At 39.6% G+C, this 24,946-nt stretch overlaps 1 protein-coding gene across 2 annotated transcripts in view; it reads right to left on the bottom strand.

The window, feature by feature from the left end:
* The window catches only part of KHDRBS2 (KH RNA binding domain containing, signal transduction associated 2), a 387,146-nt gene that overhangs the window by 58,432 nt on the left and 303,768 nt on the right, over window positions 1-24,946 (bottom strand). The window contains exon 8 of one of the 2 annotated variants that reach the window (XM_070954715.1): window positions 20,865-20,901. The exons of the other annotated variant lie outside the window; for it this stretch is intronic. Coding sequence (XP_070810816.1) covers window positions 20,865-20,901 — 37 coding nt within the window. The remainder of the gene's footprint in view (window positions 1-20,864; window positions 20,902-24,946) is intronic. 2 annotated transcript variants of the gene reach the window in all.

Raw genomic sequence — 24,946 nt, 5'->3', positions numbered from 1 at the left:
AAGACAAAAAAATCCCTCTTAAATAAGATTTTCTATGGTGTTAGGATAAAGCTAAAGAACGAAAAGATCATTTCCAATATCTGAGGAATACAGTTTCTCTTCTTTTCCCACTGGAAAAAAGCAGAAAACCTTAATACCTCTTAATTATCACTTGGGTTCAATTAGGCCGACAATGGGAAATCTCTGAATTACATGATGCTTGGAGGAGAGGAGGAGGAAGAGGAAGGAGGAAGGTTAGAGAGGAATGAATCCGATTGGAATTAATCCAGTAATTTATATGTGTTGTCACAATGACCAACACTCCTTTTCAGTGCCATGCTTCACTTAGATCTACATCCTGTACACACACGTACAATGTCTATTAGACCAACCAAAAAGCAAGATTCTCAGACCGCTGTTGATTTGGCTTTCATAGTTACCATGAAATAGTTGATTTTATTCTGTTATTGTTCATAAAAGCCAACTTTTTTTTGGATAGTTAAGTTGCCAGGATTGTGTTGTGAATTTTCTTAGCTCTCTGACAACATCATGGCGCTGTAAGTACAAATGGGGACCAAGGCAAATTTTATCCAACATAGAGGTACGTTATTTGCTCAATGTCTGCCAGATGCTATACACAATTTTATAGGCTCCTGAAATTATTTCTCAGCTACATTGGCAAAAATTGGACTTCTGTGTTTCACTGCACACAATTCAGAGAGAACAGTAGGAATTTAATGCTGTGAGACAAAGTTAACACAACACAGTGGGAAAGAAGAAGAAAAAGAAAAAAAGAACCCTTCATATGTTGAAAACTTGTCACTAGGATTTCCAAAGGTAGAAAATCTATTGGATTGTATTTGCTTTTATCCATTCTCCAAATGCAGCTATATTGAATGTGAAAAGCCATAGGCAATGGCATCATGCGGAGCCAGACTATGCGAGCAACACAACCCTGCTGCTTTCTTGGTAAAAGAAAAAAGATGAATATTTCCAGCTAGTTAATGTTAGAGTCTAAAATTGTCAGTAGAATATACACTGCAATCCTGAAATTCTGGCAGTGTACTTTTTGTATGCATGGAGGCAGTCTTCGACTTACGACCGCAACTGAGCCCAAAATTTCCATTGCTAAACAAGGCAGTTGTTAAGTGAGTTTTGCCCCCATTTTACAATCTTTCTTGCCACAGTTAAGTGAATCACTGCAGTTGTTAAAATAGTAAGGGCCTGGTGGCTCAGCAGACTGATAGCATTGTAATTAACACCAGCTGTCTGCAATTACTGTAAGTTCAAATCTCACCAGGCTCAAGGTTGACTCAGCCTTCCATCCTTTCTAAGATAGGTAAAATGAGGACCCAGATTGTGGGGGCAATAAGCTGACTTTGTATAAATATACAAAAGTATGAAGGCTATTGCTTAGCACATTGTAAGCCGCCCTGAGTCTCCGGAGAAGGGCGGCATATAAATCAAATTAAAAAAAAAAAAGTAACATGGTTATTAAGTGAACCTGTCTTCCTCATCGATTTTATTTGCCTGAAGGTTGCAAAATGTGATTGCATGACCCCAGGACACTGCAACCGTAATAAATACAAGCCGGTTGCCAATTCGCTGAATTTTGATCATGTGACCATGGAGATGTTGCAACAGTTATAAGTCACTTTTTCCAGTTCTGTTGCAAGTTTGAATGGTCAATAAATGAATGGCTGTAAATCGAGGACTATCTATAACCCTAAAGTATTAGCACTGAAAGTATCCTAAACAGAAATGGAAGGACAGTTAAGTTCTTCATTGAACTGTGCATAGGCTTACTGAATTCCTCTGATAAACATGAGACCAGTGGTGGGTTTCAAAATTTTTTACTACCGGTTCTGTGGGTGTGGCTTGGTGGGTGTGGCAGGGGAAGGTTACTGCAAAATCCCCATTTCCTCCCGATCAGCTGGGACTTGGGAGGCAGGGAATAGATGGGGGCGGGTCAGAATTTTTACTACCAGTTCTCCGAACTACTCAAAATTTACACTACCGGTTCTCCAGAACTGATCAGAACCTGCTGAAACCCACCTCTGCATGAGACCATATAAAAATAAGTTTCAATAGTATGTAGTTAACAAAATTTTACTATTATTTAATGTTTCTTTGAATATTACACATTGGTAGTTGAGTACAAAACATCATACACCCTATTTTTCAATGGAACTTGCATTCATACAGAGAACTAAATTCATCCACAAAAGTCTACAGTATGTGAACAGCTGTAGTGAACAAAGATACATTTGCAGTATATTATGGACTATTGGATGATTAATTGGTACCTTGAAAGAGAGCTAGATCAGAGTAGATATTCAGAAAGATCTCTTTGGACTGAGTGGTTCTATTATCTCCTGTGTTTAGTGAAAAAAAGCCTACTGGATCTTCTTCATTCATGAAGGAGTCATAGTGGCGCAGTGGTTAAGTGCAGTATTGCAGGTTAATTCTGCCAACTGCTAGAAATTCAATCCTGACTGGTTGGCTCAAGGTTGACTCAGCCTTCCATCCTTCCGAGGTGGGTAAAATGAGGACCCGGATTGTTGGGGACAATATGCTAACTCTCTAAATTGCTCAAAGCGGACTGTAAAGCACTATGAAGTGGTATACAATTTAAGTGTTATTGCTATTGGTATTGGTATCTCAGACTGAGAATAAAATGATATAATCCTGTAGAAATTATACAAATTGTCTACTGCTGATTTCTGCTGGAGAACAAAATGAAATTATTCTGCTGTCCCAAATGCAAGATCCTTTGTGATGTATGTTAAAAGGATTTATTGCACTAAGAGTTCATAATGTTCCTTCACCATTGTTATACCTTCTGGATGCATAGTCCTCTGATCACAAATCTATATGTCTTTCTGTTTAGTAACCACCAGTTACATTGAGGGTGGCAGGTATGAATCCTAAGATACTTTGAAATGACAAGGGGATTTAACTACCACATTCAGTAATAAGCAGTGGTGGGTTGCTCCCGGTTGTGTCCGGTTCTATAGAACCGGTAGTAAAAGCGGCAGGAGGCTCCACCCACCCAACTGGACATCATAATTGATGATCTGCGCATGCGTGAGCGTGGGCGCTCCCATTGCGAATCGGTAGTAGAGGTAAATAGAACCCACCCCTAGTAATAAGGGAGAAAAATCTTCATTCACACTAGTCATTTAACAGAATAACAGAACAACAGAGTTGGAAGGGACTTTGGAGGTCTTCTAGTCCAATCTCCTGCAAGCAGGAAACTCTATAATATTTCAAACAAATGATTATCCAATCTTTTCTTTAAAACCTCCAGTGCTGGAGCACCACAACTTTTGGAGGCAACTTGTTCCACTGATTAATTGTTCTCACTTTCAGGAAATTTCTCCTTAGTTCTAGGTTGCTTTTCTCCTTGATTAGTTTCCATCCATTGTTTGTTCTCCTGCTTTCAGGTTCTTTGAAGAATAGGCTGATTCCCTCTTCTTGGAAGAGGGAATCTGGAAGACTGCTATCATAAATAAACCTTTAAACATGAAAAATAAGTCAGATTTTTCATGAGTAGGCATAGCAGAGAATTTCTGAAGAGCAATTTTCCACATTCTCAAATGCACAGTTATACGCAGGATTTGAAAAGGAGGATACAGTGAGAGAAACAGTTACTTAGGGTTAACTAAATATATCTAAGGCTGTAAAACATGCAGAAGTTTGCTCAAGGACACTATGGAATTTTCTATGTAAATCACATTGAAATAGAACATTTATTTAGTTTGAATATCATGGAAAATATGTAGATCTTCATATCAACCAATGCCTACAGGCTATAGAGCAGTGATGGCTAACCTTTTTGCCATCGCTTGCCAAAAGCGGGGGGAGTACGGGGGGGTCATGCACATGCGTGCCCATACCTATAATTCTATGCATCCTGCTCCCCGCGCATGAGCGTGCAACCCCCCCACACTCTCCCCACTTTTGGCATGCGGTGGCCCGGTGGGCCCAGTAGGCTGTTTTACGCTCTCTCCAGGTTCCACAACCTTTCCAGGAGCCTGGGAAGGGCAAAAACAGCCTTCCCTCCCAGAGGCCAGAAAAAGCGTGTTTCCTGATTTCTGGTGGGGCCAGAAGGCCCAAAAATCAGTGGAGCTGACCTCGCATGCTCACCAATATGGCTCCGCATGCCACCTGTGGCACACGTGCCATAGGTTTGCCATCACAGCTATAGAGGGATTCAGGTTATTTATTGTATTTTTAACCTTTCCAATTTTTTCACCAGAAGCTTCACATACAAGAGCCAATGTGATGTAGTCATTAAGGTGCAGAAATACAAATTAGAAGAATCACGTTATAGTCTACTCTCACTGAGTAACTTTGGGATAGTGCTTTATTCTGGTAGGAAGAAGTAGAGGAGGAAGCTCTCTGTGTGCTTCTGAATGAAAGATGGGATATCAATCAAATCAAGTTAAAACAAATTAACAATGCCCTCATTTTTAAATACACTGATACAACTATGCTGTTTTAATGAGATTTACACAGAAAACTCCATTATGACCTTGAGAAAACCTCTGGAGGTTGCACAGCCTTAGAAATATTTTGTTAACCCTAAATAACTGTTTCTCTCATGCCATATCCCTTTTTTTTTCAAATCCCGCATTTAAGTCTGCATTTGAAAATGTTGAAAATTGCTTTTCAGAAATTCTCCGCTATTCCTAGTAATAAAAAAATCTGACTTTTTTTCCATGCTGAAAGGTTAATTTAAACTAAACATAATCACACCTCTCCTAATTAGCCTCCTAAGTTCTAGTACAGCTGTGATTAAAAAAAATACCTTCAAACCAACTGACGCATTATGGAATTATGATTAAAAATACTAATCTTGAGGTAGCTTGAAAAATGCAAGGAAAATCTTCATGCTCTTTTTTTTAACTATTCAAACTCAATTTTTCTTCCATAATCTGCAAATGTGACTATAGTCCAGATCAATTATATATTTATAATAATTTTATTGACGATTATGTTTTACAATAAAACTAATACAATCTATCAATAAAAAGTAGAAAAAGGGAGAAACGGGGGAAAAGAAACAACTCTCTTCATCCCCAAAAAGTATAATCATTATTAATGACTTGTCACTACCTCTTAAAGTAAAAACAAGCAACCCTTCATCCCATACCTCACTATAAACCCATTTCTAAAACCTCCTCTCTCCATATTAATTAGCAAAAGTCCATTTAGGGCTAGGAAAAATAACAACATTAAAAACTATACCTAGTACATTCAACCTAGCTCCTTCCTTCAATAGTCATACCTCCATATCTATTTAAAAAGATCTTTAAAACATCATCAACCAGTTCCAATCCAAAAACCAGGGGGTGGGATTCAGCGAGTTCGGACCAGTTCAGGCAAACTGGATGCTAATTTTACATCTGGTTCACCAAACCGGTAGTTGCAAGGACTGGCTGGCCCCTCCCCTCCCAGGAGTCTCCACGTGGCCCATTTTGGATGCCAGGTCAGTGCAGGGCCTGTGCGGAGGCTCTGGAAGGGTGAAAAACAGGCCTCTCGGAAGTTCCGGAAGTCTGGAAATGGCTCCATTTCCAGCCTCCGGAGGGCCTCCAGAGCCCCCGCCATGGTGCAGGAGGCTGAATAGGCCGTGCCCACAATGGCCATGCCTACCCAGCAACCGGGCAGAGAACTGGTTGCTAAAATTTTTGAATCCCACCCCTGCTTTAAATGTTAGCAGAAATAGCAATCTATTTATTTTAATCTTGATCCAATAAACCAATTTTATATTCTTTCTCCCCCACCAATAAACTTTAAATCCCTCAAAGTTCTATCATCTTAGTTTCGTTTCATCTCCCAAAATCCTTGGCATTTTTGTCAAGCCACTTTTGTAATTCCAATAGGAAGAAGTTGTCACTGTTCAGAGTCACACTATCTCTTCTCAGAAAAGCTTTGGCAACTTCAACAAGTTCCTTTTGTGAGTCCAGTGTAGAGAAATTGTCCAAATCACTCTTCCGGTTTAATAATTGTTGATTTAATTATGCTGGTAATTAAATCATCATCCAGTTTCATTTGTAAATGCTTTATTTACTTAGTTAGTTACTTCTCAAATTTAGGTAGCCACCCTTCTCACTAAAATCAACTCTGGATGGCATACAATAATCAAGTAAAACAAGAGACATAAAAATAATATTTATAAAAGTATGAAAATCCACACTGAAAAAATAAACATTATAAAATAAATATGCAAATCCTAAGCAGAGAGAGGATAAAAATGGCCACAGCAACAATGGAACCAGCTAAGTAAGTCTCCAGTTCCTTGGGAGCCCCAGGCCAGACAACATAACCAGGCCTTTTAAGGGACTTCTGAAATGCCAAAATGGATAGAGACAATCTAATTTTGAGGGGAAGTATATTCCATAAAGAGGGCACCACTGCAGAGAAGGCACATCACATGGGACCCATCAAATTTAGGTCCCTAGCATGCCATCTCTACCAGATCTAATGAGGCAAGCTGATCTAACTGAGGAGAGGTGGTTCCTTCAGATAGCCCATCCCCATGCCACAAAAGGATTTAAAGGTTTAAACGAGCACCTTGGATTGCACCTGGAAGAAAACTGGCAGCCTGTCAGGTGCAAAAAATCAGGTCCACACAATATGGTCCAATTAAATGGATTAATTGCTAATCATATCTATGCACAAAGATCTTCTCAACTAATGGTTAACACCTACTTGGAGTTAGATAAGGGACAACAGAATTCAAGGGAGGTTGGAGTTAGTTTGCTTGTGGCTACATAGAGATTCTAGGATGATTCCTCTTTTAACTCCACCCCCAGATTCTGCCACACAGCCAATGCAGCTTGTGGAGCAGAAGTGTAACATGCCCTGTTCTAAGACTGCATGGAACTGCCTGCACCACTGCATTCTTAACTACCTAAAGCTTCTGGATACTTTTAAAGGGCAGCCCCATGTACTCCAATCCAGGGGCGGGTTCCAAATCCCATTGTTACCGATTCTCTTGTGTGTGCGCGCGCATGCATGTGGTGCTTCTGTGCATGTGCAGATGCGTCCGGGTGGGTGGGTGGAGCCACCGCTACCGGTTCGCCCGATCCGAAGCGAACTGGTAGCAATCCACCACTGCTCCAATCTGGAGGTAACCAGGGCATGAATGACTGTAAGCAGGTCCTTCTTACATGACAAGAAAGGGCATTCCTACCACTACAAAATGGTTCCTTCTCTAGACATCCCCAGAAAGAATAAAACCTGCTATGGTAATTCTCTCTCACCCCTAGTTATCCCCTTTGCTGGCACAAAATACTAACATTAGTATTTCATTGCTTTCTACTATTTTATTACTTAATATTATTTAATACTAAGGCAATATTTAAAATGAAGCCATTATATATGGTTTTGAGAATTAGGTAAAAAATAATAGATTATAGAGAAATGTAAACAATACTGTAACCATAGAGTAAAAAGATATTTTATATTTATCCTTATAACTACTGTAGAAGAAAATCAAAAATAATTTCTTTACAATTATGTTTTCTTTATTTTGAGTTTGTCTTTGCTCTTTTCTTCTTTTTTCATTTCTAAATATTGGTTCTCATTAGGTTTTATTCTGTATTTACAATTTTAATAACATTTTATTTTAGAAAAGAAAATACTAAGGCACTGGTAAGATCTAAACTCCAAAAACGGTATAGCATTGGTGGGCAATCAGGAATGAATATTGTAATTCAGGGAAGGAAGCTATTACAACCCATCAACTAATTTTGAGCATTCAGAAAGATAATACATAGATTTATACTCATTCCTGTCTCAAATCCTTTGTGCTCTTTTTCTCCGCACATCTTCCTATGTAATCATACTTTGGCCATCCTTCCTTCCTTCCTTCCTTCCTTCCTTCCTTCCTTCCTTCCTTCCTTCCTTCCTTCCTTCCTCCCTCCCTCCCTCCCTCCGTCCCTCCCTCCCTTCTCCCTTCCCTCCCTCCTTCCCTTTTTATTTAACAAATTTGAATGTGGCTATGGGTAGCTTATAAAATTTTAAAAATCTGCCATATAATAAAACCCCATAAAATCTCCCCTGCCCATCCCCCATGGCAGCAACAACACAATCAAATCAGTCACTTGATAGGATCCATTCTCAACTACTTCCCAGGTTCCCTCAAAGCATCCACTGATAATCACTGCAAATGTACATTCTCTACATTCCTGTTGATATAAACATCTCCACAAGAATCTTCTGTCACTAGCAGATTTCTGTCGCAGAAACTGTAGAAATTTCTACAATTTCAAGAGCTTTGGGCAGAGGATCAATGCCTGTCAATAGTTGCTTTAAGGGGGGGAAAAAAACCTTACAGTAACAGTTTGAATTACATGTGGCTGATATATTTAGTTCAGCAGCATAACATACAGTTTTCCTACAAGAGGCATGTTCGGTGTGAAAATCTGTATGGGTATTAAATATCATAAATATATATCTCAAGGATGGATGAAAAATGCCACCACAACATACTTTAATCAAACTTGGGCTTCAGAACAAAGTTTTAATTGCCTTCAAAGGCTTAGCGTTCTGATGATACTCAGCAACTGACAAAAACAGGCATCCAGATTCAATTGTCTCATTGTAGATTAATGTGCTTTGACAAACATGACAAAAGCCTGATTAATGACAGAAGTGAAACAATGTAATGGTCTTTGTTGAAATTCTGGACTCAATTGCTAAAATTTACATACAAAAATTAGTAGTTGCTGTAGAAGGGATATTTTTTTTCCACACCGTCCGTTAATTTGAGGTAGAGTCAGGGCGACTGGATGGAACTGAGTGTTTACTGGCCAGATGCCCTTCCTGATGCCTATGTGGAGTTTGTAGCAGATACACACACACACACACACACACACACACACACACACACACACACACACACACATCTATATTTATATATCTCTATCTCTATCTATCTATCTATCTATCTATCTATCTATCTATCTATCTATCTATCTATCTATCTAGAGATAGATATAGATACTGTATATAGCTATAGCTATAGAAATAGATATAGATATAAAAATAGAAATAGATATAGATATATCTTTGCACCCTAGCAGAGAAATATCTTCTGCTACCTGGGATCAAACTCTCAACCTTCCAACAAGTGTTTTCATCACTAGGAAATCATGCCGCTCACATGTAGAGGTGGTAATACTGCTAATAAATTCAACATATGTATTATGGCATTTTTTCTGGCCTCCCCCTAAATTATTTCTAGTATGTGGCTTTCATCATATGAAAGTCAGGCTGCTTAAGTGCTTTTGCAATGTATCTCATGTTCAAGAACTGTTGTTTAATATGAGGACTCGTGGAGAATTTCTGCCAGACAAGACCAGGTAGATGGTGTCACACAACAGAAGGTACTTTCTCTATTCTTATGCTGAGTCATTCTCTGGTGGCTTATATTTTAAATGAGAAATAGCGATATTATTATTGTCCGCTCGATAGGTGGATAAAAATGCCAAATCCAGCTGTGCAGATATGGACAGACTCACTTTAGAACTCAAAGACAAAAGTGAATCAACATACTATGAAGTCTGGAATAAATTTTATAATTGGTTAGATAAGAGGAAAAATGCCAAAAACAAGGGATAACGAATGTCTGGAAATGTACATATCAATGTATATATCAATGTATATCAATATATCAATGTATATTGAATGTGTGAATGTAATATAGATTTATTAAATACATGCATTGTTGTTTAGGAAGTAAAATACTGCATACTTGATATATAATGAAATAGGAGATATGTAAATTTGTATATAGATCAATGAATAGATCACTTATTAATTTGATTTAGACGCAAATGTTAGAAACCAGAGACATTGAGTAATGTCCATTGTTTTACTTTTAAAACTAATAAAATATTTAAAATTTTAAAAAAAGGCAAATCCAGTCTGAATATCTGGCTGACAATGCAACCAAGTTGGTTGGTTGCATTTTCAGCCAGATGTTCAGACTGGATTTGGCATTTTTATCTATCTATCGAGTCCTTCCAAAGGACCTCAAAGAGACAGATGTTGTTTTTTTGGTATTATTAAGGTATTGTCAGAAGATATTATTGTTAATTGCACTTTTACATGCCTGGTTTATTGCCTTTGTAATCTGTTTATAGTCACTTTCATAAAAGTACCATAAAGCACTTGCACCTGCATGCATATATTAGAAACATACAGTTAGGTGATAAAGAATGGGTTGCCTCCTTCTCCAGTTAGGCCTACAACTGTCACTCAGCTGAATCTAGCAAAGGCTATTATGGCTAACAACAGGAAGAGAACATGGTGACAGCTGAATGTGTGACATGCCAGTGAGATTCCTAAGTTATTCCTAAAGTCCAACTTTATTTACCATGAGTTCTAGAACAGGGCTTCTACTTGGCCTAGCCAAGTTGTCTCAGAGGCTCATTGCCATTCCTCTCTCTGATTTTAAGGGTCATCATGGCTGCCAAAGGACCTAAAACTCAGGGTAACTAATCTCAGACAAGGTCATGTTCTCATCCTTATCAAACCAGGCTTGATGATATGCATCAGGTCTACTAGTTTGTCCATATCTCTCACACAGAATCCAATTTCCCAGCAAGATCTAGAAACACCAGGCCTACCAGCAAACCATAGATGCTCTATGACAGCATCCCTTCCAGTTGCCAAGATGCCTGACAGGACTTTTCCTCTACTCCCATCCATATCCTCTGCTATTTTCAGAAGTGTCTATTTTCCAGATCCATGAAAGTCTCTCTGACTCTCTTTCAGTCTTCCCTTCTGCAACTTTCACATTGCTGAGGACAATCTCCAAGAATCCTCTGCACTGCTCACCACTCATGTTGTTTTTGCTGGTCTTTAGCTGCAGTCCTGGCTTCAGAAGGCTAGGACTCCAACTCATTAGGCCGAGTGCCACACTGAGAAACGGTAAATTTACACAGTATCATCTAAAGAGGCATTCCCTTAAATCCACGTGAAATAAGTGGAGAAATGCACATTTCTATTGGGACAGAATTCTACTTGTATGCTTTGGAATATAAAACTGCTTGGATGCTCCACTGAGTGACAGACTAAGAAGAAGTAACAGTTGAAATACCTGTTGGAAAATAAAACTTAAAAGTGAAGATCTTATGTAGTTATGTTAACAGAACATCAAAATTCTGACATAAGGCCTGTTATATTTGTTTAAAGCAGTGGTGGGTTGCCCCCAGTTTGGACCAGTTTGCAAGAACTGGTAGTAAAACTGACGGGAGGCTCCGCCCACTGACCCGGATGTCATCATGGACGATCTGTGCATGTGCAGAAGCTTCTGTGCATGCACAGAAGAGTGTGCGCGCAGGCACGATGCGAACCGGTAGTAAAAGTAAGTAGAACCCACCCCTTGTTTAAAATATCTATTTGATATTACAGGTAGTCCTCAACTAACAATCATTCATTTAGTGACGGTTCAAAGTTACTGAAAGCATTGAAAAAAGTGAATTATGACTGTTTTTCACACTTACAACCATTATAGCATCCTCATGGTCACATGACCAAAATTCAGATGCTTGGCAACTGGCATGTATTTATGACATTGCAGTGTCCTGGGGTCATGCGATCACCTTTTGTGACTTTCTGACAAGCAAAGTCAATGGGGCAGCCACATTCACTTACCAATGTGAATAACATAACAACCACATTACTAACTTAACAAGTGCAGTGATTCACCCTACAACCGTGGCAAAAAAGGTCCTAAAAAGGAGCGAAGTTTGCTTAACAATTGTCTTGCTTAGCAACAGAAATTTTGGGCTCAATTGTGATCGTAAATTGAGGACTACTTCTGCTAAAAAATTCTGGTCTAATTTTAATATCATGTATTCTAGATATTTTATGGCAGTAATTTACATGCATTGACTCTCAAGGGTAGATACTTTCGAAAGGAGCTGTGTTACAGGAATGATAATTTTATCTTCAACTAATAAAAGTTTTAGTGCTACTTTTACTGTTTGGCAGGAGAAGGGGTGTGCGTGTGTGTGCATGTGCACTGAATTACTTTTTTTCCTTTTATAACAGCTTCAGGATTCTGAGCCATTAGGAATTAATGTTAAGTATATCACACTAGTCACTTCATCAAGACAGCAGGTATCCTTTTCAAAGAGAATTTCCTCTAATGTTGTTTTTCACTAACTTTCCTTTTGCCTCTTCAAACCTAAGGCAAAAAAAGAAGAGGAGGGGAAAAAAAGTACGATGTCACACAAATAATACCAGACATAGGCATGCTTCGTTTGGAAATGTGAATTTATGGGCTTAAAATAAATGCGTGCGCATATGTTGCAGCTGGAGTTTTTAGGAAGAAAAGTTTTAACAGTAGGAAAGAGGTCATCTATAATGTATAAGGAAGCTCTCTTCTGACACTTGAATCATTTTATATTCTGTTCCACATAGATGGAAATCTTTTTCCTTTCAGATCTGCATGATTGATCTCAGTTCGTCAGATCGTCGGCTCTCCGTCAATATGCAGAACACCCACTGATATCAATGGGAGGGCCTTATAAAAGAAGCAGAAAGAATCAGAGATTGAAATTGAGAGTGGCCTAATTTTAGGTTGCCTTCTGCCTTCTGCCTTCCTAGGCCAGAAGCAATTGTTCTTTAAACTGGAATATAACATTGGTGATACCGGGATGTCAAAGGACAAAGTACATTCTCTCTATTTGGTAGGGATTTTTTTTTTAAAAAAACACCATTTGACATATGCTTGAGGCCAAGGTTTATTAGGGATCAGTCCGGTCCATTTTATTGTCTGCATTAATGAGACAGTTTTTAGATTATTTTTTTCTCTGTAAACCTACAAAGGATTAATATATTAACACTGCTTAACTATGGCACACACTCATACATTCTTACCCTTGAAATGCCTCTATAGTAATTCAAGAGATGTTGGGGAAGACTGGATGTTTGGTATGCTAGTTGCGTGCCTTTCAGAAGTTATTGAAAATAGAGTTCCCCTGGAGAGAATTCAGAGAATAAAATATAGGCTTTCTTTGGATGATAGATATAGGATATTGAATTTCTTTATTGCATGCAATTATATATTATATGTTGTGTAAAAAAAAAAAGTTTCTCCTGTCCAGGTGTATCCTACTCTAGGGGGCGATACTGATCTCTGTTTTCTAGCTGAGGGAATCAGCGTTGTCTGAAGATGCGGCTGGCATGACCATACACCAAGGCACGCAGAATGCTGTTACGTTCCCATCAAATGGTACCTATTAATCTACTTGCATTTACATTTAAACAGTTCCTGTCAACTGCTAGGTTGACAGGGACCGGGGCAAGAATGGGAGCTCAACCCATCATGCAGTTCGGGTCTCGAACTACCAATCTTCCAGTTGACAAGTCTAGTGTCTTAATTGCTAGGTCACCACACCTCTTCATATGTTGTATAGTATATTATAAGTATGTAGTATTGTACGCTGCCCAGAGCCCCTCTTTGAGAGAGATGAGTGATTTACAAATATGAAATATAAATATTTATTTGTGATTAAATGTTATTTCTATATTCTTTTAGCTGAGTTAATATGCACTTCATTTATCTCACTGTATGTTTCTGCTGTTGACCACTATTCTGGCCCACTGGGTGCCAGCGGAGCTGGTGGCAGATTCAGACATTGAGGAGGTTGGGGAGGAACTTGGGCCAGTTCTGGAGCCTGGGGAAGGCTCTGATGGATGCTCTGTGTCAGACGCAGAGATAGAGCCAGGGCTGTCTGACATTTCCCAGCCACTGGAGAGGCAGCTACCTTTGGAGGCTGATATGAGTGAGGAGGAACAACAACTGGAGCCTGTTCCAGATGCACGTATGCGCAGAACAGTTAGGAGAGGTGAACAACGGAGGACAAGGAGTCGACAACTCTGGAAGCAAAGCACACGTGGATGCTGAATGGCCCTTCCCTGGCTGGGGAATAAATAGAAGGAAAGGGGAGTGGTTGTCGTAGGAGACAACAGTTCGTATTTCTTAAGATTTTGCTCATTGTGTTTCATGTCACAAAGAGGGAGGGAGGGAGGGAAGGAAAGAGAGGGAGGAGAGAGAGGCAGGGAAGAAGGGCGTGAGGGAGGGAGGGAGGGAGGGAGGGAGGGAGGGAGGGAGGAAGGAAGGAAGGAAGGAAGGAAGGAAGGAAGGAAGGAAGGAAGGAAGGAAGGAAGGCCAAAGACCTGCCTTCTTATTTGTTGCTAGTCTAAACATTAGGACTCCTTTGTATAATTTAATTTATTGCTTTGGCAGAGTCCATAGAGAAAAGAGCAGGTCACCTTACATTGCTGTTTGTTTCCAAACAAAGCATGCTGAGTAAACACCAAGAGTGTTGTGCATTTTATTCTGATAGTTACCATGTTGGAGTTGGGAAGTCAACATGCACTAATATCAGACAAGTGTTCTGTGGTCTTTTCAAGTTGGCAACAGTAGCAGGGGCATAATAAATCACTCGAATAAATTGTCAACTTAGTAATGCGGCCAGTGCTGGGCTGCTTCTCATTAAGTCCAAGAGCAATTGAGGAAACACCACTGTTGCTGCTGAATCCAGCATTCTTAATGAGACATGTTACCATAATTATTTTGCTCCCTGACTATGCACTCTGTCATTTGGCTTGCTAAAAAAAGAGAGAGAGGGAGAAAAAGAAACAGCACACAAAGAACTTTAGCTAGTGTTTGGCAAGTTGAGGGCCTTTGAATGTTATGCCTTTTCAATATAATTTTGAGTGACCTTTGAGGGATGGTTGGGCTTTGGACACATCTATTGTTATTAAATAATAAAGCCTGGAGTGTTTTAGTGAAACCTAAATGCAACTGGTAATTTTTTTCATTATGCCCTGGGATACATGCCCAAATAGAGGGCTTCAGGAATGTCAGCCTCAAAATAGGGTGACTTAATAAAGTTTCTTTGACACATAGGGCACAAGCATTCTCTTATAATGTGCCACATCCATCAGTTATTTCAAGGTTGAAGGGAAATGCCTTGGATTATCATCTTCCTATAATGTGCTTTCAGTGACACCAAAAGAAAAGGCTGGTAGAGTTTTACATTTGCCAGATTTCAACCTGTCATTCATTAGGCAATTTCACAGGACTAATTAATCATGGCACTAAATATATAACTGAGTAGGCAGGAAACAAATTGGTGTCCTCCCTGTAGTATTGTGGGACTCACTTTCCCTATAAATATCCTCCAATAATTACAATTAGTGAAGAGGGTGAAATACTGCCCAAACTTTGTCCAGAAAGGGATATTTCTTGGAAGAATGGAAATATGTATAAGACATGAAAATGATTGAAAATGAGCCCAGAAATTAATTGTACAGGTTTTTTTCCAAGATCCCATCTAGGTCATTCACTGGGACCAGAGGTTTAGTCTTCTGAGCTTTTGGACTTGTGCTGGGGCCCATCCTCAGGGAACTTTTCTCTACCAGAATATGTGCTGCGGGCTATTCTATGTTTCGTATTTATGTGGTGCCTTCCTACTGGTTGATAGATATGTTGGTGGCTGGCAATTTTTTCTAACCCAAAGAAGAGGAAAATAATATGCCCCTTTAAGAGATAAAGTAGAAATCCTCCAATCACAAGAAAGTAACATTTATTATTTATTATTTGCAAGCAAAGCAGACTCTGGTTTGTTAGAGAATGCCTGCAAATTTCATCCCACTAACCTTTACATGGACTTCCAAATCAGTGGTGCATATTAAGTACAGCCTCCACTTAATGAAGTTGGATCTTTATATTTTAGCACTCGTTTGGAAAACCAATTAACTCTAGCTCTATTGAACAAACTCAAACAGGAAATAAATCAAGTGTTAAAACATCGGTGAAGAGCCAGACTTTCTGTAATTAGGGTACTGATGTGCCCAGGGCTGACTAGTTGTGCTGAGTGTTATAGATTGACAACTTCCACTTTCCAAAGCAATTAGAATTTTTAATGCCCCCTTGCTACATGGGTTGAAGTCTAGCACAAGTACAATAGGATTTTGATCTTAGGAAATGTGGTGATTTGGTTTATGTGTGAAATCCATGCTCTTCATTCAAGAGCCTTGATTTCCAATTATATTAGGGCTCTGCTTCAGTGATTAGACCAAAATACCTATCAATATTTACTTGGATCCTGTTTCATGGAATTGCTCCTAGGATCACAATGGAACATAGGTAAACTAAAGGATATCAAAACAGCATTTTCTGGTTTAAGACCATGATTATTATTCTCAGAGAAGGAATCATTGAAATAATGATCTGGCTTCACAAAGAATCCTATTCCTTCTACAAAGAATCCTATTTTCCAAATCTCCAGAGAGTAATGGGTGGAAGATCATTAAAGAGAGATTCAACCTAGAACTAAGGAGAAATTTCCTGATAGTGGGAACAATTCAGTGGTGGGTTTCAAAATTTTTTACTACCTGGATATGGCTTGGTGGGCATGGCTTGGTGGACATGGCAAGGGAAGGATACTGTAAAATGTCCATTCCCACCCCAATCCAGGGGAAGGTTACTGCAAAATCCCCATTTCCTCCTGATCAACTGGGACTTGGGAGGCAGAGAAAAGATGGGGGCGGGGCCAGTCAGAATTTTTACTACCGGTTCTCCGAACTACTCAAAATTTCTATAACCGGTTCTCCAGAACTGGTCAGAACCTGCTGAAACCCACCTCTGGAACAATTGATCAGTGGAATGGATTGCCTTCAGAAGTGGTGGGTGCTTTTGTCAACTTGATGAAAGAGAACTTACTTTAGAAAGTATTTTGAAGGTGAAGACAACCTTAGATACATTAAATATCACGGATGAAATGTGATATCCTTAACTATCTTTAGTTAAGAAATAGCCAAAGGGGGAGTACAAATCTTCCCTTATCATCTTCTCTCCAAAAGCCTGCAACCTCCATAGCTTCTGACATTTCAGTTCAAGACCTCATGATGGCCTTCTCCCATTACGTCTTTTCAATAATAATGCTTCTCCGTTGCTTTGGAGGAATCCTATTCATATGAAATCAATGGAGAATTTATTTCCTGGAGAAATTGGAAGACTGCTCGCCAATTTCTCTGCCTTCAAATTTGACGGAGAAGGTCAGCTTGCCATTTGTGCCCTATTGTAAGTTTGAGCACTAGGAGATGAAATTTCCATGAAATAAGGAAGAAGCCAAGCATTTGGTAACAGGCTATCTGCAGTCCCAAGGCTTCATATAGCCTTCAGCAAAATTCCAAAGGTCCTATGCAAAAGATCAGTTCAGTCTTATAAAGGTTAACTGTCCCTTTCTTACAACATATAGCTTGAGAGAGGATGGAGGATTTCAGAAAAACGAAAAAAAACAAAAGAAAAGAATATGTATGAGAGAAATGAGACTTGTCAAAAGGGTACTTAAAGAGGATGTCAGAGGACTGTATATCTTTATTCACCTTTGGGCCTGGTTCTTTTCTTTCCTTCCTTTTCCCTTCCTCTCCATGCAGCCCCAGGAGGATTATCACTGAATATGATCCTTCAGGGAACAAAAATTACCCATTCTCTCTTCTATAGACTTCTGGCTTTAGGAGTTTGCTTTTAAAAATGAAGCAATTTTTAGGATAAAGGATGTTCCTTTCAACTCTCTTCACTCTACAATATAGTCTAAGTGAGCTGTATGTTCCCACCCCCAACACATATCAACACATGAAATTACCGTATTTTTCAGAGTAAAAGATGCACCGAAGTATAAGATGAACCTACCTTTTTTGGTGAGGAAAAGAAGAAAAAGAAATCTCCCTCTGCCTCTGAGCAATTTTGCCTCGTGACAGCAAACAGCCAACAGCCTGCTTTACTTTCATTTTCGTTTTCAGCATAGCTTGATTAGCACAAGGAAAAAAAAAATTTGCTCCAGCAATTTACCTCTTTGCAGCAAACAGCAGAGCCCTGTGCAAAACAGCTGAGAGCAAATCAGCTGAGAGTCTGGAGGCCGATCCAATCAATTTGTGCTAATTAGGCTGTGCTGAAGCTGAAACGAGCTGTTTTTTCTTGCTGTTTGCTTGCAAGGAGGTAACTGCTGAGAGGCAGAGGCCAAAGGGTGGGAGCCAGTGGGTGGGCGGGGCTACATTCGGTGTATAAAACACACCTAAATTTTCACCCCCTTTTAAGGGGAAAAAAAGTGCGTTTTATAATCTGAAAAATACGGTAGTACATGTAAACAAATATGATGCAATTTTCTTATAAATGAATTTCACTCAGTTGCATTAATGATGTATCCAAAACTTTGAATTTTAGAAGAAAAAGGCAATAGTATGAGAAAATCACCTGAAAGTCTATAAAGATGTTTATATAGAAACATTTTATCCTAAAGACGTAATGTTCCAGATTTCCTTCTTGCTTTAGCTCTGCCCAACTTACATTTCAAGTCTGTGTCTATAAAACTATAGTTATTATATCAGTTTCATAGATCTTAAAGACTATAGATTTGTAGGAATCCCAATTAAAGAAATCTGAAAGGGCCTGTCCAATCGCTGCTTGAAAATATTCAGAGAAAAGGTCACCACCACTTTTGCGATTGGTTCAACTGTTTAACTGCTTTTATCCCTGGGAAGATTTTTTTTTTACAACATTCAACTGAAATGCACCTACCTTCCTGCATCTCCAATCCTGCATGAGATGACAGAGAACTGGAATTGGACTTCTTCTAATGTGACAATGGTCACATGGTATTTCAAGAGTAGCCCTGTCTTCTTTTTGTTCCCACCATCTTAGTTTCCTCAATTTCTGGAGCACCCTCAAGCCCTCAAAGAGAACTTCACATTCCCTTGGGTTTTTCTGTTTATGAATGTAGCCTTCCATAAACTAAGGATGCTTGGTTCACAATAACTCTTGTGAAGGTGAGAGTTTGGATCAATCCTGTCATTGAGGTGTTGGGGGCACCTACCTGCAAACCACTGAGTGCACTAATACCTAGAGATTGTCTGATTCAGCCATCTGTGAAAGATTTAGTGGGCAAAACTGAGGTAAAATAGGATATTTTGAAACAGTTGACAAATGGTAATAAAATCCCAGATGAGGCAAAAGCAAATTGATTAATATTTGAACTTGTCAGCAACCTAAAACACAGGCATAAAATTAAGCATTTTGGTGTCTAAGTAGGATATAAAAGATGTCCACTAAATTTTTGTGGGGTTTTACAAGCATAAAGAAAACCAAGGTATGTGACTTGGGTTTTGCTTAAGCTACTCCAAGATTTTTCCAAGTGGAGTTTTTTTTTAAAAAATAAGGACGTTTTGAACACAAGGATCTGAGAAGGTGGTTGGAGGAAATGTAGCTGTTTCTTCAAAAGGGAACACTAATACAAGTAGTCCTCCACTAATGACCATAGTGGAGCTCCAAATTTCTGTTGCTAAGCAAAACATTTGTAAAGTGAGTTTTGCCCCATTTTACGACCTTCTTGCCACCATTGTTCAGTGAATCACTGTAGTTGTTAAGTGAGTAACACAGTTGTTAAGTGAATCTGGCTTTCCCATTGACTTTGCTGGTCAGAAAGTCACAAAAGGGATCAGGTAAGCCTGGGACAGTGCAACCGTTATAAAAATGAATCAGTTGCCAAGCGTCCAAATTTTGATCATGTGAGCACAGGGACGCTGAAATGGTCATAAGTGTGAAAAAACGGTCATAACAAGTCCCTTTTTTCAGTGCCGTTGTAACTTTATACAGTCACGAAATGAAATGTTGTAAGTCGAGGACAACCTGTATAAGTTGTGGAGAAAAGTCTTGTTAAGTTTAATTTTGTTTAGTGGAATTTGATTAAAACAGAACACACAACCCTGCAGTCTTCTAAGAAAAGTTATCTTTGTTTGGGTAAATGTGATTGGTAGGCTGCACGAATACCACTCTCTCTAAATGGCAGAAGCACCATAAAGACTGAAGTATTGTTTGCTCTTAAGATTATTACAAGAACTTAACGAAACAAGCATAAACTTTCAAGGACAAATTTAAAATCTATTGTCCTACTACTGTTCCTCTTTATACCCAGCTTCTCAAACATGCAAAAGAGGAGCCTGGAGAATTCTAAAAAGACTATATACGCATGCATAATGTTAAGCGAAACCTAACTAAAGCTACAAAATCCCTCCATCCCATTCTTTATTAAAAGATGGCCAAAGTGCGACTTAAGGATCTGAATTCAAAATGTTGCAATGATCAGGAAAGAGATGGGGTGATTGCCGTGCATGTTCCCTGCACCTTTGAAGACTTGTACCATTTATAAGAAGGTGCAAAAGAAATTTTGAGTGAAACTTTTTACTCTTATAATACGTTGCAGCCTCTAGAAAATGCTTTGGACTTCCTATCATCCTGTTCATGGGTAGTATGCTTGATACAAGGCCTCCATAGGGCCTTGTTGGGGGGGGGGGAGGGCAACTATGGCAACCATGCTGGCTCAGGAATTCTGGGAGTTGAAGTCCACAGGTTTTAAAGTTGCCATAGTTGCTCACCCCTGGCTTACAGTAAAGAACTCTCATTCCATAGCAATCACTCTCACCTACAGGTATTTGGATAATCTTGTGTCCAGTGTCTGATGGTTGTTCTTCTTAGTGTTACTGATACAATATTTTTTGTTGACTTCTGACTCAACCAAAGTGAACTTTGTACTGATTAATCATTTTGGTGTTATTAACCATCTACTAGGGCAGTGATGGCTAACCTTTTTACCATTGCATGCCAAAAGTGAGGTAGCTCGCTTACCCCGCCCACCTCATCAGAGGCTTTTTTTTTTTACTTTTAAAAGCATTTTTTCTACAACCTCTTCAGCCGAAAAAATGCTTTTAAAAGTAAAAAAAAAAAAACCCGCTGATGATCACGCGGCTCAGCTGGGATCATCAAAGGCTCCTGAAAGCATTTTTTCTGCAACCTCTTCAGGCGAAGAGATTGTAGAAAAAAAAATGCTTCTAAAAGCCTCTGGCGATCCCCGCTGAATTGCCTGATCATCAGAGGCTTCTGAAAGCATTTTTTTCTGCAACCTCTTAAGGTTGTAGAAAAGATGCTTTTAAAAGTAAAAAAAAAAAAGGTTGGCCACACCCACCCAGTCACATTACCCCCCACCAAGCCACGCACACAAAATAAGCCATGCCCACAGAACCGGTAGTATAAAATTTTAGAACCCACCCCTGGCCCACACCCATAATTCAATGCGCCCCATCCCCCTGCGCATGCGCACATGACCCTCCCGCACCCTCTGCTTTTGGCATGATGGGCCCGGTAGGCCCATTTTTCACCCTCCCCAGGCTCCAGAGGCTTTCTTGGAGCCTAGGAAGGGCGAAAACAGCCTCCCCCCCCAGAGGCCCTCTAGAGGCCTAAAACAGCCCATTTCCTGACTTCCAGTGGGACCGGAAGACCTGAAATCAGATGGCCAGCATACTCATGCACGCTGGAGCTGAGGTAGGGCAACGCTCGCATGCCCAGGGATATGGCTCCGTGTGCCACCTGTGGCACATGTGCCATAGGTTCACCATCATGGTACTAGGGGATATATATAAACCTCTACTTAGATATGGCACAGATATTTAATTGGCTGTTAGTGTGCTAGATAAACTACCCTATGGCTCTACAATGCAGTTGTTAAAGTCTTAATCCACTTCAGGAAGCTACTGTAACAGATAGTAATTAACATTTCACCACATTCTCTTTCAGGGAATGAACAGAGCCCTAATACTAATAAGAATTAAAAATCTGATAGGTTTGTCAGTTCCTGTCTTTGACTTTAGCTGATCAGATAAGAAATTACAGTTATTGGTGCTTAAGAGTTCACATGTCCAGCAGAACAGACTATGAGGTAAGTCAGAAGAAGAAAAGGTGTATCACCAGTGAAAATAAAGAATTTCTGGATCAGCAAAATACTACAATAGTAGTAGCAATAGGAAAGCTGATCAAAGAAGTAGACAAGAGGTAGACAATGACGCCAAAGCTACTGAAATATTTATTAACAGAATTAGTGCATTAAATGCAATTTAGCTCTAGGTTCATCTGCTGAAATAGCATAATTAAAACTATGTACCTGATTTTGTATTGTCCACAACATATGAAAAACAGCTAATTGAGCCATGGAACATTGATTGCAAGATTATCAAAATAAGTATATTTTTCTTCTCTGACCTCCATACAAATCAAGGTATGCTCAACTGACAAGAATATAAAGGTAGTCCTCGACTTACAACAGTTCGTTTAATGACCATTCAAAGTTACAACGGGACTGAAAAAATGTGACTTAGCACCGTTTTTCACAGTTACGACCTTTGCAGCATCCCCATGATCATGTGACCAAAATTCAGTTGCTTGGCAACTCGTTCAAATGTATGACAGTTGCTGTATCCCAATATCATGGGATCCCCTTTGGCAACCTTCTGACAAGCAAAGTCAATAGGGAAGCCAAACACACTTAACAATTGGGTCACTAACTTATCAGCTGCAGTGATTCACTTAACAACTGTGGCAAGAGAGGCCGTAAAATGGGGCAAAATTCACTTAAGCAATGTCTCACTTACCAACAGAAATGTTGGGCTCAACTGTGGCCGTAAGTCAAGGACCACTTGTACTAGGGAAGTACAGGTAGCTATTTACACCCCAGATTCAAAGTTCCAACCTCTGGGCCCTCTCGTGGTCATGTAACCACATTTTGGGGGTTCAGCACCTGACCCACATTTATGGCTGTTTGTAGTGTCCCATAGTCATGGGGCCACAATTTATAACATTTTTGGCATAACACAGCATTTACTTCTGGTTTCCAGCCAAACACACCCCATAGTGAACAATGACTTCATTTAATGACCATGATATTCACTTAATAACTACACCATTGGTTTGCAACCAAGGTGTTCGCTTAATTGCCAACTCAAAAAGGTTGTAGAATCAGGTGCTGGTTGTGTGATGACCCACTTAATGATCATCACAACATGTGACTGTAATTGCAGGCTCAAATATGGTTGCAAGTCCAGCACTTCCTGTACTTAAATATGCCATCCCTCATAATCCAAATAAATACCTTAAATGGCCCCCTAAACGACCTTATAATTGGAATCCTGTTTTATAAGGAGGGATTGCATGTGGATAGTTAAAATCATGGATAGGGAATGAGTTAATGTGGAAAGAAAATTGCCCTATATGGTCGCTGTAAAACTCAATACTTTTTTTCACTGTGTCTTTAGAAAGTAGATTTTTTTTTTCCTCCCCAGGTCTTAGAAACTTACTCTGCCATTTCTGGGTTCACTTTGCAGCAGTTTGGTTGATAATTGTGAAGAGCTGGAAAGGTCAATTCTGTCTGTTTTATCGGCATCACTTTATTGGGACTGCTACTCAGAGTTATTGCTGCTGGCAAAACGTTACATTTTAAAAATGTCACCCGTTTTTAGTTACGACTGTTGCAATGATTGTTTAAGAGGATTCGGATAAGAGATGGCTCCTGCAGCATAGCCTTGTTCATTTTGAATCTGAGATTAAACAAAGAGAATAGCCTGTAGTTTAATTGGCTGTTATCAAAGATGGCACTCCAGATAGGCCTTTCATCTCACATCAGCAGGGTAGCCGGCTGGTAACATGGTAACTGATGAGATGTAAGGTTTCGGATAGTCTTCTTCCGCCCCGTAATCCAACTGTGCTGATAGCATGCTAGGCATCTAATTGAGGTTCTTGTCACATTATCCGAATGCCGTGCGCCTATCCGAAATTGAGGTACAGCATGGATTCATCTCCTGGCATTTGAAGTGCTGCACCTTAGAAAGGCCAAGACAAATCTTTTCTGTCAGTTTTGCATTTTATTAAGTTTGGCACTTGAATATGTCCGGGACCATTTGCTAACCTGAGAAGCTGCGTTGTTCACTATGTATCAAAGGCTTTTCTCCAGCTAAAATATGGCTTTGTCTCAGGGAAGGCTAATACGAGAATCTACAACTTGAATTTTTAGCTAAAATTAATTGGGCAGCTGCGGGGGGGGGATTCTCTGGTTCCTTTGATTCTTACCGATTTGTTGTCTCTTCTTAGAGAAAAGACATTGCCTTGATATACTGTGGACTCTTAGTACAATCCATAATAACGCCTGATTTGGGGAGATTAAGCCAACTTGGAGATTAAGCAATGAGTTTTTGATCAGGAATCACAAAGTGACGGAATCAAATTTCCCTGGCCTCCACAGCAGACCTTTCTCCAAATCTATTTATTTCTTGGACATTGTTTACCTCCATTACCTCCAAGGAAAACAGTCATTGTAGATAAGCTTAATAGTGCAATTGATGGTGTTGGGGAGAGTTTTAGCAACATCCTATTTCAGGACTGCCCATATCTACATTTCGATAGGACAATAAAGACAGTTGAGGATGTCTTGTGGTGTTGACTTTATCCTTGAGATTGTAATATCTCATATTTTAACTAATTGCTTCAGCTGGTCTGTGGAGGAGAATGCACTCTTTTTTTTTTTAATCAGTGCACTGATCTATAAAAATTTCTAGGAGGATTTCCAAATCTGCTCAGTTGCTTTTGTGATAAAACTCTACGTTTGGCTATACTGCTGGGTACACATCAGTGGTGGGATTCAACCGGTGTAACAACTGTTCGCTGAGCACACGAGGAAATAAAGGTAAGTAAAGCACAGGGGTGGGTGGGTGGGCCCAATTGATCGTCAGAGTGAACTGGTTCACTCCCAGTTGATTGTTGGAGTGACCGATTTGCTCGAACAGGTCCGAACCGGTAGAATCTCACCACTGGTACACATTTGGATATTTATCGCTAATCAAGCAAAGTACACCTGGTTTTTAATAGGGCTATCATGGTTCAGGTACAGGACTCAGTTTCTGACGCTGAAGAGGAAGCTCCAGAAGAGCCTTTGATATGTCAGCCTCAGGAAGAATCACACGAGGATGATCAAACACAGGGAATATCTAAGCAACAGGAAACGTCAGAGGAGGTTGAACCTCCCAGCCCATGCATGTGATAGGTAGAGAGGAG

Source organism: Pituophis catenifer, unplaced genomic scaffold (genome assembly GCF_029215685.1).
Source record: "Pituophis catenifer annectens isolate HBS135680 unplaced genomic scaffold, rPitCat1.0.hap2 SCAF_1, whole genome shotgun sequence".
Classification (NCBI taxonomy): Eukaryota; Metazoa; Chordata; class Lepidosauria; order Squamata; family Colubridae; genus Pituophis; species Pituophis catenifer.
Note: the sequence above shows the minus strand (reverse complement) of the source record. Positions and strands in the feature narration are given on the sequence as shown.